The sequence below is a fragment of the Carcharhinus amblyrhynchos genome, chromosome 29 (assembly GCF_965287045.1).
Source record: "Carcharhinus amblyrhynchos chromosome 29, sCarAmb.v2.hapA, whole genome shotgun sequence".
Classification (NCBI taxonomy): Eukaryota; Metazoa; Chordata; class Chondrichthyes; order Carcharhiniformes; family Carcharhinidae; genus Carcharhinus; species Carcharhinus amblyrhynchos.
Window position 1 is genome coordinate 23,616,436 of NC_137352.1, and position 14,314 is coordinate 23,630,749.

At 41.4% G+C, this 14,314-nt stretch overlaps 1 protein-coding gene and 1 non-coding gene across 3 annotated transcripts in view; one reads left to right on the top strand and one right to left on the bottom strand.

Annotated features, from left to right (window-relative positions):
* The window catches only part of LOC145359860 (beta-galactosidase-1-like protein 2), a 59,867-nt gene that overhangs the window by 21,352 nt on the left and 24,201 nt on the right, over nt 1–14,314 (bottom strand). For both annotated transcript variants that reach the window (XM_080214683.1, XM_080214685.1), the window contains exons 4-10: nt 14,028–14,123; nt 11,023–11,131; nt 8,183–8,275; nt 5,833–5,914; nt 4,693–4,754; nt 3,141–3,222; nt 725–862 (exon numbers count right to left, since the gene is read on the bottom strand). In XM_080214683.1, the coding sequence (XP_080070809.1) occupies nt 725–862; nt 3,141–3,222; nt 4,693–4,754; nt 5,833–5,914; nt 8,183–8,275; nt 11,023–11,131; nt 14,028–14,123 (662 nt within the window). The remainder of the gene's footprint in view (nt 1–724; nt 863–3,140; nt 3,223–4,692; nt 4,755–5,832; nt 5,915–8,182; nt 8,276–11,022; nt 11,132–14,027; nt 14,124–14,314) is intronic.
* Nucleotides 12,522–12,633, top strand: LOC145359984 (U5 spliceosomal RNA). Its single transcript, XR_013889661.1, has one exon. It is a non-coding gene; the product is annotated as a U5 spliceosomal RNA (small nuclear RNA).

A 14,314-nucleotide genomic window follows, 5' to 3' on the forward strand; every position in this document is an offset into this window, starting at 1 on the left:
CCATGCAGACACAGGGAGAATGTGCAAACAGCCAGTGACCAAGCCAGGAATTGAACCTAGGTCCCTGGCACTCTGAGGCAACAGTGCTAACCACTGTCACCTGCCCAAAGAGGAGTGTCACCCCAGATTCTGACTTTGTACCTGAAATAGAGTTTGTAAATAGAGGGAATCTGATGAAAGGATACCGGCCTCTGAGGAGTTATTTCATGATTGCATAAAGGAAGTTTATAAAAATTCATTCAGTGGCAAGCTACCAGAGAATTATCTCCCAACATCCAACTTTACTTAACATTTCCACCTCTGTATGCATTGTGAACGGTTTCCGTTCTGAGCACAGCCCTTGGCTGTTGGATGAAATACATTTCCCAGAGTGACCTTGAACCCTACAAGTTGGAATAGGTCTCCAATCTGACTGCAGTAATTGTAACAGTAAACATGCTTAAAAGGCACAGAGTAAATTTTACTTTTATTGCAGACATATCTACAACTAGTTTTGGTTGCCCTATTTTCCATTTAAGCCCAATGAAAAAGTGGTTCTGGTCTAATAATGCTCAGTATCTGGGAAAACTGCAGTTAAATTTGCCAGTACCTGCATCAGGCTCTGAAGCCTAAAGGATTGATTGCTCCAATTTGCTTGAAGGTGGTGTTAAGTTTTTGACCTCCTGAAAAGGAACAGTTAGCCAATAATTGAGAGAAAATCTGACAGCATCTCAGGTACACCCACCATAGCTGGTGACATCAGCAATATAGGTGCCAAAATCCTGAGCACCATTCATGAAGCCAAAGTTAGTTCCTCCATGAAACATGTAGAGATTGATGGAAACCCCTTTGTTTAGGAGCGCTGCAATGGTATTCAACATTCCTGCAGAAGAAATTGACAGAAAATCTTCAGACAGTGAAATAGTGAAGAAACAGGTCCATTGAGACACAAACACAACCTGTCCCTGCAATGCATAAAGGCTTTGCTATATGTATAGACACAATTAAGGAAACTTAAACACAAGCAAAACATAGACAGACCTACTGTTGTGTAAGACCTACATCTGTATAGAAAAGCAATGAAGCAGATTAATGCCTCCTTGTATTTTTGATAGGAGATCCAACTTTACCTCTTTCTGTTGTAATTATGTTCACCTTTCCCCTCTTTATCGGTATTACCAAGATTGATGCTACTTCTAACTTTTCTCATTTATTCCTCCCAAGCTATAAATATGCTCTCCTGAGATTCACTGCATGTCTGTGCCCTCTAAATATTCTTTCCTGGGGGTTTAAACACATGCAATTGCTTCTCTTCATCAGACTTCCATTTCTCTTACAATCCATAGCTCTCAAAAGCATAAATCTTGGGTTGTCACCTAACCACTACTCAGGATTACAATGACTGGATACCTGGCCAAACAGCAAAAAAAAACAGCTGTCTTTTTCCTCACACAATTACTTGACATTCCTTGAAAATACTTCTGAAATACAATTCAAGACTCAAAACAGAGTTACTAGGATACGGATTCTCTAACCAGAAATGGTGGCGTGGGGAACAGCAGAAGCAATAAAAGCTTTTGAAAGGAAAAAGGGATAAAAATTGGATTAGGCAGCATTTTAAAGGCAAGAGTAGAGAAATGGAATTAGGTGAAAAATGCCTTGAGAGGCAGTATAGGTGTGATGGGCTGAAGGGCCTCCCTCAGTACTGTAGGGTTTTATTCAAACAGATTTTCTTTAAAAAAATAACACTTGTCCAATAATTGAGGTAATGAGTAGTCCAACTCAAACAGACACAGGGTCAATCCCGTTTCTTACCAAAAGCCCATTCTACAGACTTGAGCGGACACTTCACAGCAGTATTGAGGAAGTGTTGCAACATCAGAGTGCTGTCTTTCAGGTGAGACAGGCCCGATCTGCTCTCTCGGGTGGGCATATAAGATTCCATGGCACTACTCCAAGAGGAGCATGGGAATTTGCCCCAGTATCCTGGTTGATATTTCTCTCCCCACCTACATCATTAAGATTATCCAATCAGTACAGCATTGCTATTTGCCAGAGCTTGCTGCGTGCAAAATGGTTGCCAGTTCCCAAATGACAATGGTCAATCCATTTGAAACGTGTTGTTCATTGGTTGTGAAGTGATTTGGGATGCCCTGTGATCACAAAAAGCAATGGAAATTCTTTTTGTTGTTCTAATTGCAAAGTCCAAGTGTTCCTCGTGGTTAATTACTGCACACGTGACATAGCTGTCTTTGGATATTTTCTTACACTCAACCAACGTCAGCTGGGCCAACTGCATTTTACCCTCTTTTACAAATTCTTGTAGGATAGGACAGATTCATGGATAGGAAAGGTTTAGAGTAATATGGGCCAAATGCAGGCAAATGAGATTAGCTTAGATGGGCATTTTGGTTGGTATACACCAGTTTGGACCGAACAGCCTGTCTCCATGCCATAGATTCTATGAGCTAATTCATCAGTGTTGCAAAGGTTGAGTTAAAAATTCATTGAAAATGTTCTTAAGTTGACAGCAGACTGTAAAATAGAGACAATTCACAAGAGGGAGCCAACAGCCAATTTCACATCATTTTAATTTCATTCAGTGCTTTGCAATCTGCTAGTAACATTACCAGAGCAAATATCTGGATAGGTTTTATTATTGCGACAAATAAATTAGCACAATAACATAAAAATAAAACCTTTGCCAAACTAATAGGAAATTGCCCTCTGCACTCCAACCTTTGCAATAATTAGTGGGGTGGCACGGTAGCACAGTGGTTAGCACTACTGCATCACAGCGACAGGGACCAAGGTTCGGTTCCTGACTTGGGTCACTGTTTGTGCACAGTCTGCACATTCTCCCTGCGTCGGTGTGGGTTTCCTCCCACAGTCCAAAAGACATGTGCTGGTTAGGTGCATTGGCCATGCTAAATTCTCCCTCAGTGTACCCAAACAGTGTACCCAGACTGTGGTAACTAGGGGATTTTCGCAGCAACTTGGTTGCAGTGTTAATGTAAACTTACTTGTGACACTAATAAATCAATAAACTTTATCGCAGATAACTGAAGCTGCAAAATAAATTACTTACTTAAATCCAAAGAAAAGGAGGGAACGGACAAACAAATTTATTAAACTAAAAGGCTCAAAACAAGTGAACATACCTTCCTGATAGATGTGATGATGACCTCCCCAGTGGTCAAACCAGCCACTCCAGTACTCCATCACCATCTTAGGTTTGCCAGGCTACAAAGGGGATGGAAAAAGATTGTACACAGTGGAGCAATACAAAGAAATTATTATGGCACAAGAGGAGATAACTTGCAAGACAGAACATGCAAAGGCAAAATCTGAGGGGAAGAAGGGGCAGCGTAAGCATCAATATCAGAGATTAACTAGCAATTGCACAGAGATGGTGATGTTCTGCTTCACTAATTATTAACATTCAATCTTCTTCCCTTTCCCCTCAACCTTTCAAGTAAGTACTAATTCTCCAGTGAGGTTTGTTTCCATGCAGCTGATTGCTTTACTTATTTGTTTCACTTGACAACTTGAACAGGGAATGCTAGCGCATTATTTGACTCTGGGGGCTATCATAGCCAAACCCAAACTTGTGGAAATCCAGAGTGCATGCATGCACTTCTCCATATGCATGTAAATGTACTTTTTCTCCTAACTTTGTGGAGCAATCAATAGCAGATGTTTTACTCCTTGTAACCCAAAGCTCTGTGATGAATAATAGCATCCCCACCACTTCCTGGCAGAGATCAATGCAAACCAAAAATTAAACCTTGACTCTCCAGATTCTGAATGTGGTCATACTAATGGGCTATAACTAGTTCAAATAACCAGTTTTAATTTGATTCAGCAGTTTTACAATTCAACAGCTTAATCCTGTTAATACAGATTTTGATTTTGGACGACAGCTGCTGGACCTCCTGCTTTTCACTTTTATATCTCCTCTAGACCCATCTTTGTTCTTTCACTTGTCCCATTACGATCTCTTTTTACCTCTCATCATCATCCCTTTTGCTGTTTAATCTTTCCTGCCTTCCAACCGATCACAAAAGTCTGAGGACACGTACCAGCTGACTCCAGAACAGCTTCATCCCTGCTGCCACCAGACTTTTGAATGATCTACCTCGTATTTAGTTGATCTTTCTCTACACCCTTGCTATGACTGTAACACTACATTCTGCACCCTCTCCTTTCCTTCTCTATGAACTGTATGCTTTGTCTGTCCAGCACACAAGGAACAATACTTCTCACTATATGCTAGCAAATAAGACAATAATAAATCAAAATCACAAGACTTTTCCCTTCATTCTTGCTCACCCCTCTATCCCCCACTTCCTTTGTCTGGATTAAAAACAGTTACGTCTCCAAGTAGCCCCAGTATCGACCTGTAAAAATTAACTGTTAGTCCCTCTCCACAACTGCATTAAAACATACCACTCTGGTACTCAACCTTTCTGCCAGCACTTCAATGACTCTCTGAAAGGCACTGAACCGTAGACGTAATGGTCCCTGGAGTTTAGAGCTGAAATCCTCCATCTCAGTGAGCCTAACCTCAGCAACTCTCACCCAGCTGCCTGAAACCGTGTTTAAAAATACAATGAACTGTAGAGGACAGGTGCAAGTCCTCAGTTAAAGATATTGCAGGACCTTGCTACCAATAAATATTTTCATGACAACAATATGTAAAAAAAATCTTACTTCCAGATTTTTCATCAGTGTCATTCCAGAATCCAGCTTTTGAAAATTGATAGTGGGTAAAGCTGTAAATGTATCAGAATGGATTAGCACAAATGGGAAATGTACCTTTCCTCCTTATTTTGCAGACTAATAACACTGGATATTAGAAACATTTTTCATGTGTAACAAGTAGTTATCCAGGTCAGGGAGTCTAAGAATTCAAGATTCCAAGACTGAGGAAGTCTTTTATTTTGAAAAAGTTTCTTAGTTCTTCAGTTACAAAGCCAATGCACAGAAGGGACCAAGCAGACTTGAGTCCATCTCCTCATTTGCTCCAAAAAAAAACAATTTCAAATTGAATCCAATTCATGGTTTCCCCACAAGAGAAACATACAAGATCCAAACTGACATGACAAGACATTGCGCCCTATCTTGGGCTTAATCTAATGCTGGTTTTTAGCCAAAAGGCTGAGAAACAATCCAATACTGAGAAGGCCTTTTTGGCCCAATGAAGCTTATTGAGCTGTTTGAAAGAGATGTTATGTGCAGGCATATATGTATATCCAGGATGTCACATCGCTCACTACTGCACTACAGTCAACGTATCAAAACAACAATTCTTCATTCCACAGCACACATCGAGGTCAGGAGAAGTACACACAATGCTAGCTCCAATATTAGTGCTAAAAATGTGATTAAATGTAACTTAGGGGAACCACCAGATATAACAATGCCCATCCAATTCTTTTCCAATTCCCTCATGATAACATCAGATTCCATTCTGAATATCACATACTTCCTCTCACCCCCACCACCACTTTTCATCATGAAAATAAGCATTTGTCTCAGTAACGGTAACAAGGTGGATAAGGACCCAAACATTCGATTATCGGGGAATCTGATAAGAAGTCACTAGCTGTCTGGGCAAGATTTTAAGTGAGCCATCTGAATACATTCGCTTACTATGTCAGGACTTACAATACCATTTTGTTTTTACAATGTTGATAGGCCATACCTGAAAAGGTATTATCCTAGTTTTGTTCAGGCCCAAAATCTAACTGAAGCTACTTCAGAACTACTTGTGTAAGTACTTCCTGCACAATATGTATCAACTGTTTCACAAAATCATTCATCCCGCTAATCCCCTAGGATGGTACATACCTCCTGCGACTGATCCTTTACTTAGTCCGTCCTTGTTGTCAGAAGTCATGAATAATTCTGATATCCCTCTGTGCAACAGGGCCTTTTGGGATTAAAACAGAGATTACCTTGGCTCTGTTTATTCAAATTGCCAACAAGAATATCAAATATACAGCCTGCACAATACACGCAAAATATTCACTACTGCTGCAATGTAGTCACAAATGGTTTTAGGGATGATCACACGTATTGATGGAGGCTCAGACTTCGTCCTTGAAAACACACTAACACACTTGGTGCTGAGTTATAGGTTAAAATTTGGAAGACCATGAAACAGATGTACTACTGATGAGCAAAGTTACATGAACCAAATTCAGGCAGGATGGTAGGTTGACACAGTGGTTAGCACTGCTGCCTCACAGAGCTAGGGACTTGGGTTCCACTGTCTGCAAACTCCATGCATTCTCCTCATATCTGCGTAGATTTCCTCCAGGTGTTCCATTTTCCTCCCACAGGCCAAAGACGTGCAAGTTAGGTGGATTGGCCATGCTAAATTGTTCCTTAGGTGTCCAAAGAGTAGTAGTTTGGGGGAGGGAATTAGTGGGTTAAATACGTGGGGTTACGGGGATAGGGTCTGGGTAAGATGCTCTGTCAGAGAGTCGGTGCAGATTTGATGGGCCAAATGGCCTCCTTCTGCACTGCAGAGTATCTATGGAATTCTATGAGACACAACTTTGCATGTTACCGCAGTACAACCAGCACAAAGGAACGTTTTAATCGCACGTTCAAACATTTAGCATTAGTAGGGGACCAGCTATTCTACTGGTCATCTGTGACATGAGCAGTCCATTAGCCTTTGCAATACGATGAGCAGATTCAGTGCACATCGTCTAAACATGCAGTCACAGACGTTATCAATCAAGGAGTTATATTAAGTCAGCAGTAGCAGACAAATTCACCAATCCAAACAGGCTAGGGAATTGGCACAAGAGTGCTCCAGCTATATGTCCTGCCAATGTTTATACGTTTAAAGGTGAGAAGGAAAGAGATACAAAAGGGTGCAGGGAGTCAATGTTTTCACAGAGGGTGCTGAGTATCTGGAACAGGCTGCCAGAGGTAATAATAGAGGCGGGTACAATTTTGTCTTTTAAAAAGCTTTTAGATAGTTCCATGGGTAAGATAGGTATAGAGGGATATGCGGGCAATTGGGACTAGCTTAGTGATTAAAAAAAGGCAGCACGGACAAGTTAGGCCGAAAGGCCTGTTCCTCTATGACTCAATGCTCCCCATGAGCATAGCTCTCCTGCTGGAACTACGATACACAAATTCAGTCATTTTAACCATACACCTGCTAAACAGAAGTCACTATGCAATAGCAGTGCATGAATGCTTAGCATACATGCATAATATCAGTATTTCAACAGACACGTCCATTTACTTAAAATGATGCACATTGTCCTTTTTAACAGGAGTCAGCAGACAGAGCATCAGGTTCCTAGCGTGCTAATCAAAATCTCAGGAAGAGATGACCTACGAATATTTACCATGCAGCTGTGACTTGTCGCTGCTTTCAGTTTATGGACAAAAACCTCAGAACTAAAACAACAAACAACACATTTTCACTTCCTCCCTTTTTAAAAAAAGCTAACGAAGGAAATATTCTTCGCAGTGGCAAAATTTGTTCAGTTCTCATGGTACAAATGTCTTACAGATGCTAAGTATCTTCCAGCATATATGAGTTATAATAGCTGGATAACGCATCCAAGTTGTGGGAAACGGATTTGTGCTGTTTCAGAGGACAAATTCAGATGCCGAGTAGAAGCCTGAAGCCATAGCAACACAAAGGATGAAAATAAAAAACCTGTCAGTTTATCAATCTCCTCCCCCAGTACAAACCACTCTTTCAGTCTGGAATGACAAACATAAATGCAGTTAAGAAGGGTCATCTGACTCACGTAGCCCATCTTTCTACAGAAACCTATGCTTTCCTCTTCAGAGAATCAGCTTTCTTCTTCAATGAGTCTGGAGCATTTTGCCTCCACTGTCCAACTCAGTGATCCATTCCATGTTTGATCAACCTTCATCTGCTTCCTAACATCAATCCTGAATATGGTCTCTTGACGTTAAACCCTAGAAAGGATGTAGGAAAAGGCCACTGACCCTAGGATCAAAGCCCTCTATCAGACTCTTTTTACTCTTCCTCAAAACTTTTACCAGAGTGGAATTAGCAGAGGCCAAGGACCAGATCATTCACTTTCTCCACCATACCAACCCCTTCGTTTATCCACATAATAGTCCTGAATGAATAGAGAGGAATAACGCTTAAAATTATATTACAGTACATTTTCATTCACATAACAAATATAATTACCTCATACACAAATTTCATGTACTTTGGATCTTTGTCATAGCCACCATATTCATTTTCTACTTGTACAGCAATGATTGGGCCTCCTTTTTTGTACTGCAAGAAAACAGAATGAGAAGGCATTTTAATTATTAAAACTTATCTTCACCACTTCCACATTTTTTTTCCCCTTTCTTCTTCCATCAATTTTCCCAATTTCTGTCGATGGTGGCATCTTACAGGGTTATAGTGTCATGGTATCAGGCAGCTTCCATTACCACCAAGTGATCACTCTCAGAAAAGGAGCATTGGCATTCCACAAATCTGCTACTAAGTCTGATCCCGTTGTTGCCAACTGTCAGCTTATATTCATTTATTCATTCATGATTCTGTGTGGACATTGCTGGTGAGACTGGCATTTATTGCCCCTGCAGAGTTTCTCTAAGGAAGTATTGGTGCTGGACCCTCTTGGGTATTACTGAATGGCTTGCAATATTGCCACCAATGGCGTGGGACTGGAATTACATGTAGGCCACGTGTGGTGTGGACAGTAGTTTCCTTTCCTAAAACGAGTTAGGGAATTGGATGGAGTTTATGGAGATCAATCTCTAGAAAGGTTCCACAATCAAAGGAACAAATACCAAGACAATGAAGGAGTCATTAGGCAAGATAGCCAGTAGCTTGGTTAGAGAGTCTTACAGAAGGGAATGTGGAGAGGGTGAAAGGTTTAGGAAGAAAATATCCATTCACACATCTACAGTGAAAAGGCACAGTTACTGCAGAGTGCTATAATTTGTTTGAATGACTGACACAAGACTTCTGTCTTAGCATTATTAATTTTAAGAAGCATTGAGGAATAATCCTCAATATCAGATCAATATCAACTCAGATCCTGCACAGACCAGTTCGTAAAGATATTCGCAGACATCTTCAATCTCTCTTTATACCAATCTGAGGTCCCTATCTGCATCAAGAGGACAACCGTCATCCCAATACCAAAGAAAAGCCAGGCAGCGTGCCTTAATGACTATCATCCAATGGCTCTGACATCCATCATTAGGAAGCGTTTTAAAAGTTAGTCATGGCACAAATCAATTCGGCCTCCCAGATCACCTGGATCCACTACAGTTCATCTGTTGCTGCAATAGGTCCACAGCAGATACCATCTCCCTGGCCCTGCACTCAACCCTGGAACATCTTGGTAACAAAGACACCCATGTCAGACTCCCATTTACCAACTACAGCTCAAGCTTCAACACCACTATTCCTATAAAACTCATCTCCAAACTCTGTGGCCTGGAGGTTGGCTCCTGTCTGCAACTGGATCTTGAACTTCCTAATCCACAGACCACAATCAGTAAGGATAGGCAACAACAGCTCCTCCATCATCATTCTCGACATCGGTGCCCCACATGGTCATGTCCTCAGTCCCTTACTATACCTTATACATCTACGATTGTGTGGCAAAATTCCCCTTCAACTCGAATTTCAAGTTTGCCGTTGACATCACCGTAGTGGGTTGGATCTCAAACAAGAGTGTACAGGAAAGAGATAGAAAATCTGGCGAATTGATGCGACAACAATCTCTCCCTCAATGTCAACAAAACGAAGGATATAGTCATCAGTTTCAGGAAGCATAGTGGAAGACATGCCCTTGTCTACATCAAAGGGGACAAAGTAAAATTGGTCAAGAGCTTCAAGTTTCTAGGTGTCCAGATCACCAACAAGCTGCCCTGGTCCCTTCTTGCCGATGCTACAGTTAAGAAATCCCACCAATACCTCCACTTTCTTAGAAGACTAAGGATATTTGACATGGCACTATTTTGCAGTTTGTTTTCTTAAACAAAGTAAACTTACTGCTGAACGTATTTATTCGTGTCACAAGTAGATTTACATTAACATTAACATTGCAATGAAGTTCCTGTGAAAATCCCCTAGTCACCAGCGCCTATTCAGATAAACTGAGGGAGAACTTGGTGTGGCCAACGCACCTAAACTGCACCTCTTTCGGACTGTGGGAGGAAACTGGAACACGCAGAGCAAACTGACAGACACAGGGAGACACGCACAGATAGTGACTGAAGCCGGGAATTGAACCTGGGTCCCTGGCACTGTGACGCAGCAGTGCTAACCACTGTGCCGCCCATAGAAAGCACAATTTCTGGTTGTATCACAGTTTGGCATGGCTCCTGCTCTGTCCAAGACTGAAAGAAACTACAAAGGACTATGAATGAAGCCCAGCCAATTACTCAAACCAGCCTCTCACCCATTGACACTGCCCACACTTCCCGCTGCCTTGGAAAAGCAGCTGGCATAATTAAGGACTACACGTACCCCGGACATATCTGTTCCTCCTTCTTCTGTCAGGAAGAACGTACAAATGCTTGAGGAAACGTATCAATCAACTCAAGAACACCGTCTTCCCTGCTGCCAGACTTCTGAACAGACCTACTTTGCATTTTTCTTTGCTCTTTCTCTACACCTTAGCTATGACTGTAACACTACATTCTGCACTCACTCGCATTTCCTTCTCTATGTACGGCATCCTTGTGTTAATGTAAGCCTTACTTGTGACTAATAAATAAATTTTACATTAAAATGTGACAATAGTAAATCAAATCAATAAAGGCTGTGGGGGTCCAACTAGATCAATGATGTACTTCGCCTGTAATAAAAAGGGTGAAGTACTTTTAGTGCTGAAGTCCAATGGATTGCAAATCACAAATGTCTGAATCAGAACAAAAGCTGGCAGCTAGAATGTCAGTTTGACAAGTCCAAACAATAGAGAACCATAAAGTCTACAACATAAATAGCATTTCTTAGGCATGAAGTTCCTAGTGAACTAACGAACGGGTCAGACTCACCTGAAAGGGGATAACTTTAGGAATCAGTTGATCAAAAAAATCATTGACGGCATCAGTGAACCCTGCATAAGTTGTGCGCAATTTCATGTTCTTGTCTCTCAGCAACCAACTAAAGGAATAAACAAACTACAATTTGATTGGAATTAATTACTCATCATTTTCCTGAGTTTTAATATTTTCATAATGAAGAAGCAACATACTCGCTGTATCAATCAACAGGAAAGGACTTAACACTACTGCCTTGTAGTCAATATGAATCAAACATGGTGAGCATGGTAAATGTTCTGTAGAAAATTCCAATTGAGGTTAATACATTAAAAGGTTAAGTAACCACTCAAGATCTAGGTTGTTTTCAACTCCTGAAAATTTTTTTTAAGACTCAGATTTTAATAACTGGTGCTGGACATGAAGTTCTTTCAGTTATTTTTGTGAAGGCTTAGTTAATGGCAACACAGATCACGGTGTGGAGATGCCAGTATTGGTCTGGGATAAGCATAGTAAGAAGTCTCACATCACCAGATTAAAGTCTAACAAGTTTATTTGGTAGCACAAGTTTTCGGAGTGTTCCCCTTCCTCAGGTGAGTGAAGAGTTGTGTTCACAAACAGGACATACATAGACACAGACTCAATTTACAAGATAATGGTTGGACAATGTGAGTGGAGAGAGGGTTAAGCATAGGTTAAAGGTATGTGAATTGTCTCCAGCCAGGACAGTTAGTGAGATATTGCAAGCCCAGGCAAGTCGTGGGGGTTACAGATAGCGTGACATCATCTCACGTGAGAACACCATCCACATACTCTTGTCACTCAGCCAAAGTTGTCTACCTGATACGCTGCAGGAAAGGATGTCCCGAGGCATGGTACATTGGTAAGACCATGCAAACGGCATGACAACGGATGAACGAACACTGCTCGATAATCACCAGGCAGAGGTATTCTCTTCCTGTCGAGGAACACTTCAGCAGTCATGGGCATTCAGCCTCTGATCTTTGGGTAAACGTTCTCCAAGGGGGCCTTCACGACCACGCAAAACCGCAAAAACTAATAGTCAAGTTCCACACACGAGAACGACCTCAACTGGCATCTTGGGTTTATGTCACACTATCTGTAACCCCCCATGACTTGCCTGAGCTTACAAAATTTCAATAACTCTCCTGGCTGGAGACAATTCACACCTCTTTAACCTGTGCTTAACCCTCTTTTCACTCTCACTGTCTGTATCTTTCAGACTTGATTGCCTGTAAAGGCTCGCATTCCAACTAATATCTTGTAAATTGAGCCAGTGTCTACGTATGCCCTGTTTGTGAACACAACTCTTTACTCACCAGAAGGAACAAGTCTCCAAAAGTTTGTGCCATCAAATAAACCTGTTGGACTTTAACCTGGTGTTGGGAGACTTCTTACAACACAGGCCACCACAGTGCAACTAAATAAAGACATTCTGTATTGTCTTTTAATCCCACACTGGTGCGCTAATTCAGGATGCAAGCGGTGTATGCATTGTCTGGTTTCTCTTCAGATCGTAAAAATCTTTCTCCTTTAACTAAAGATTTCTGTGGAAAGGAACAGTCAGTTTGGAGTAATTTTTTGTGGCCCTGCTTTGTTGGGGCTATCTTTATGTTTACAAGAATTCACAGGATAAGGCATCACGTTTATTGCCCATCCCTAACTAGCTTTCATTTCAGAGGCAATTACGAGTCCACCACATTATTTTGGATCTGGAGTCACATGTAGGCCAGACCAGCTTTGAACAGTAGATTTCCTTCTCTAAAGGACATTAGTGAATCAGACGGGTTTTAATGACAATCAATAATGGTTTCATGGTCATCACTAGACTTGTGATTCTAGAATTTTATTCAATTCAAATTTCACCATCTGCTGTGGTGGGATTTGAACTGTGGCCCTCAGATCTTACAGGGGAGTTGGTGGTATAGTGGTATTGTGAATAGACTAGTGATCCAGGATACTGCAGAGCCGCCACTGACAACAGGGTGAAATACAATTGAGACAAGGTTACAGAATCACTTCCAATGTGGATTTAGGAATTTATGGTGGATATATAAAAATGAGCTGAATGCATTGATTCAAGATAGAAACTGAATTATGTCCACTCTCTCTTGTTCAATTATCCTCTGCCTTCTCACTTCACTTAAAGATTACACTAGGTTGCAACTTACTGTGTACAAAGCCCGGAGAAATCAGCCCAGGGACATTGTATGGCCACTGTATTTTGCAACTAATGAGATGACGGTGATAAAACTTTAAAGTTTATTACTGTCACAAGTAGGCCTACATTGACACTGCAAAGAAGCTAGTGTGAAAATCCCCTAGTCACCACATTCCAGCACCTGCTCAGGTACACTGAGGAGAATTCATGGCCAATGCATCCAACAAACAGGGTGACGAGGGCAAGTGTAGATTCCGCACAGACAGTGACCTAAGCCAGGAATCAAACTGTGTCCCTGGTGCTGTGAGGCAGCAATGCTAATCACTGTGCCACCCCTTGACACAAAACACGTTTAACTGGTTCATTAAAAAAAATCTCTGCAGTGTGATTTAAACTTAACCAACAAATGGGCAAGATCTTACAGTTCACAAAGGTGGGATCTTCTGGCCCTGCCACCATTCAATTTCATGGCTGATCGTGCACTTTCAGTATCCCACTCCAGCTTTTTCTACACACCCCTTTAGCCACAAGGGCCATGTCCAGCTCCCTGTTGAGCATATCAACAACTTTCTGTGGTAGACAATTCCACAGGTTCACAATTCTGAGTGAAGAAGTCTGTCCTGAATGGTTTATGCCTTAATCTTAGAATGTGATCGCTAGTTCTGCACTTCCCCAACATCAGGGACATTCTTCCTGAATCTAGTGTGTCTGGTCCCATCAGGATTTTATATGGATATTGTAATATATTATATTGCTGCATTAAGTTTCTCCTTTAATCCCGATGATTTGAAACATGCCGATTTCATGTGGTTCCGAGACTGATTTCTGTTGCACTTACCTGGGTAAACCACCAAGGTCCCACTCCGAGCAGATGTACGGTCCAGGACGTAAAATGACCCATAAATCCAAATCATTGGCCAATTTGAGATACGCCCTGTGAGAGAAGATATTTAGGTTGAACCTTTCGAACAAAGTGTTATCTTTAGAGATGAATGAACTCTACTCCCTGCGTTCATCTGTGACTCCTAAACCATACCTTCACCATCTCCACCCACTTCCTCCAGGCCACTTCCATGCCCATCATCTATCCTCTATATTACAAAGAGCAACAAAGAACAAAGAACA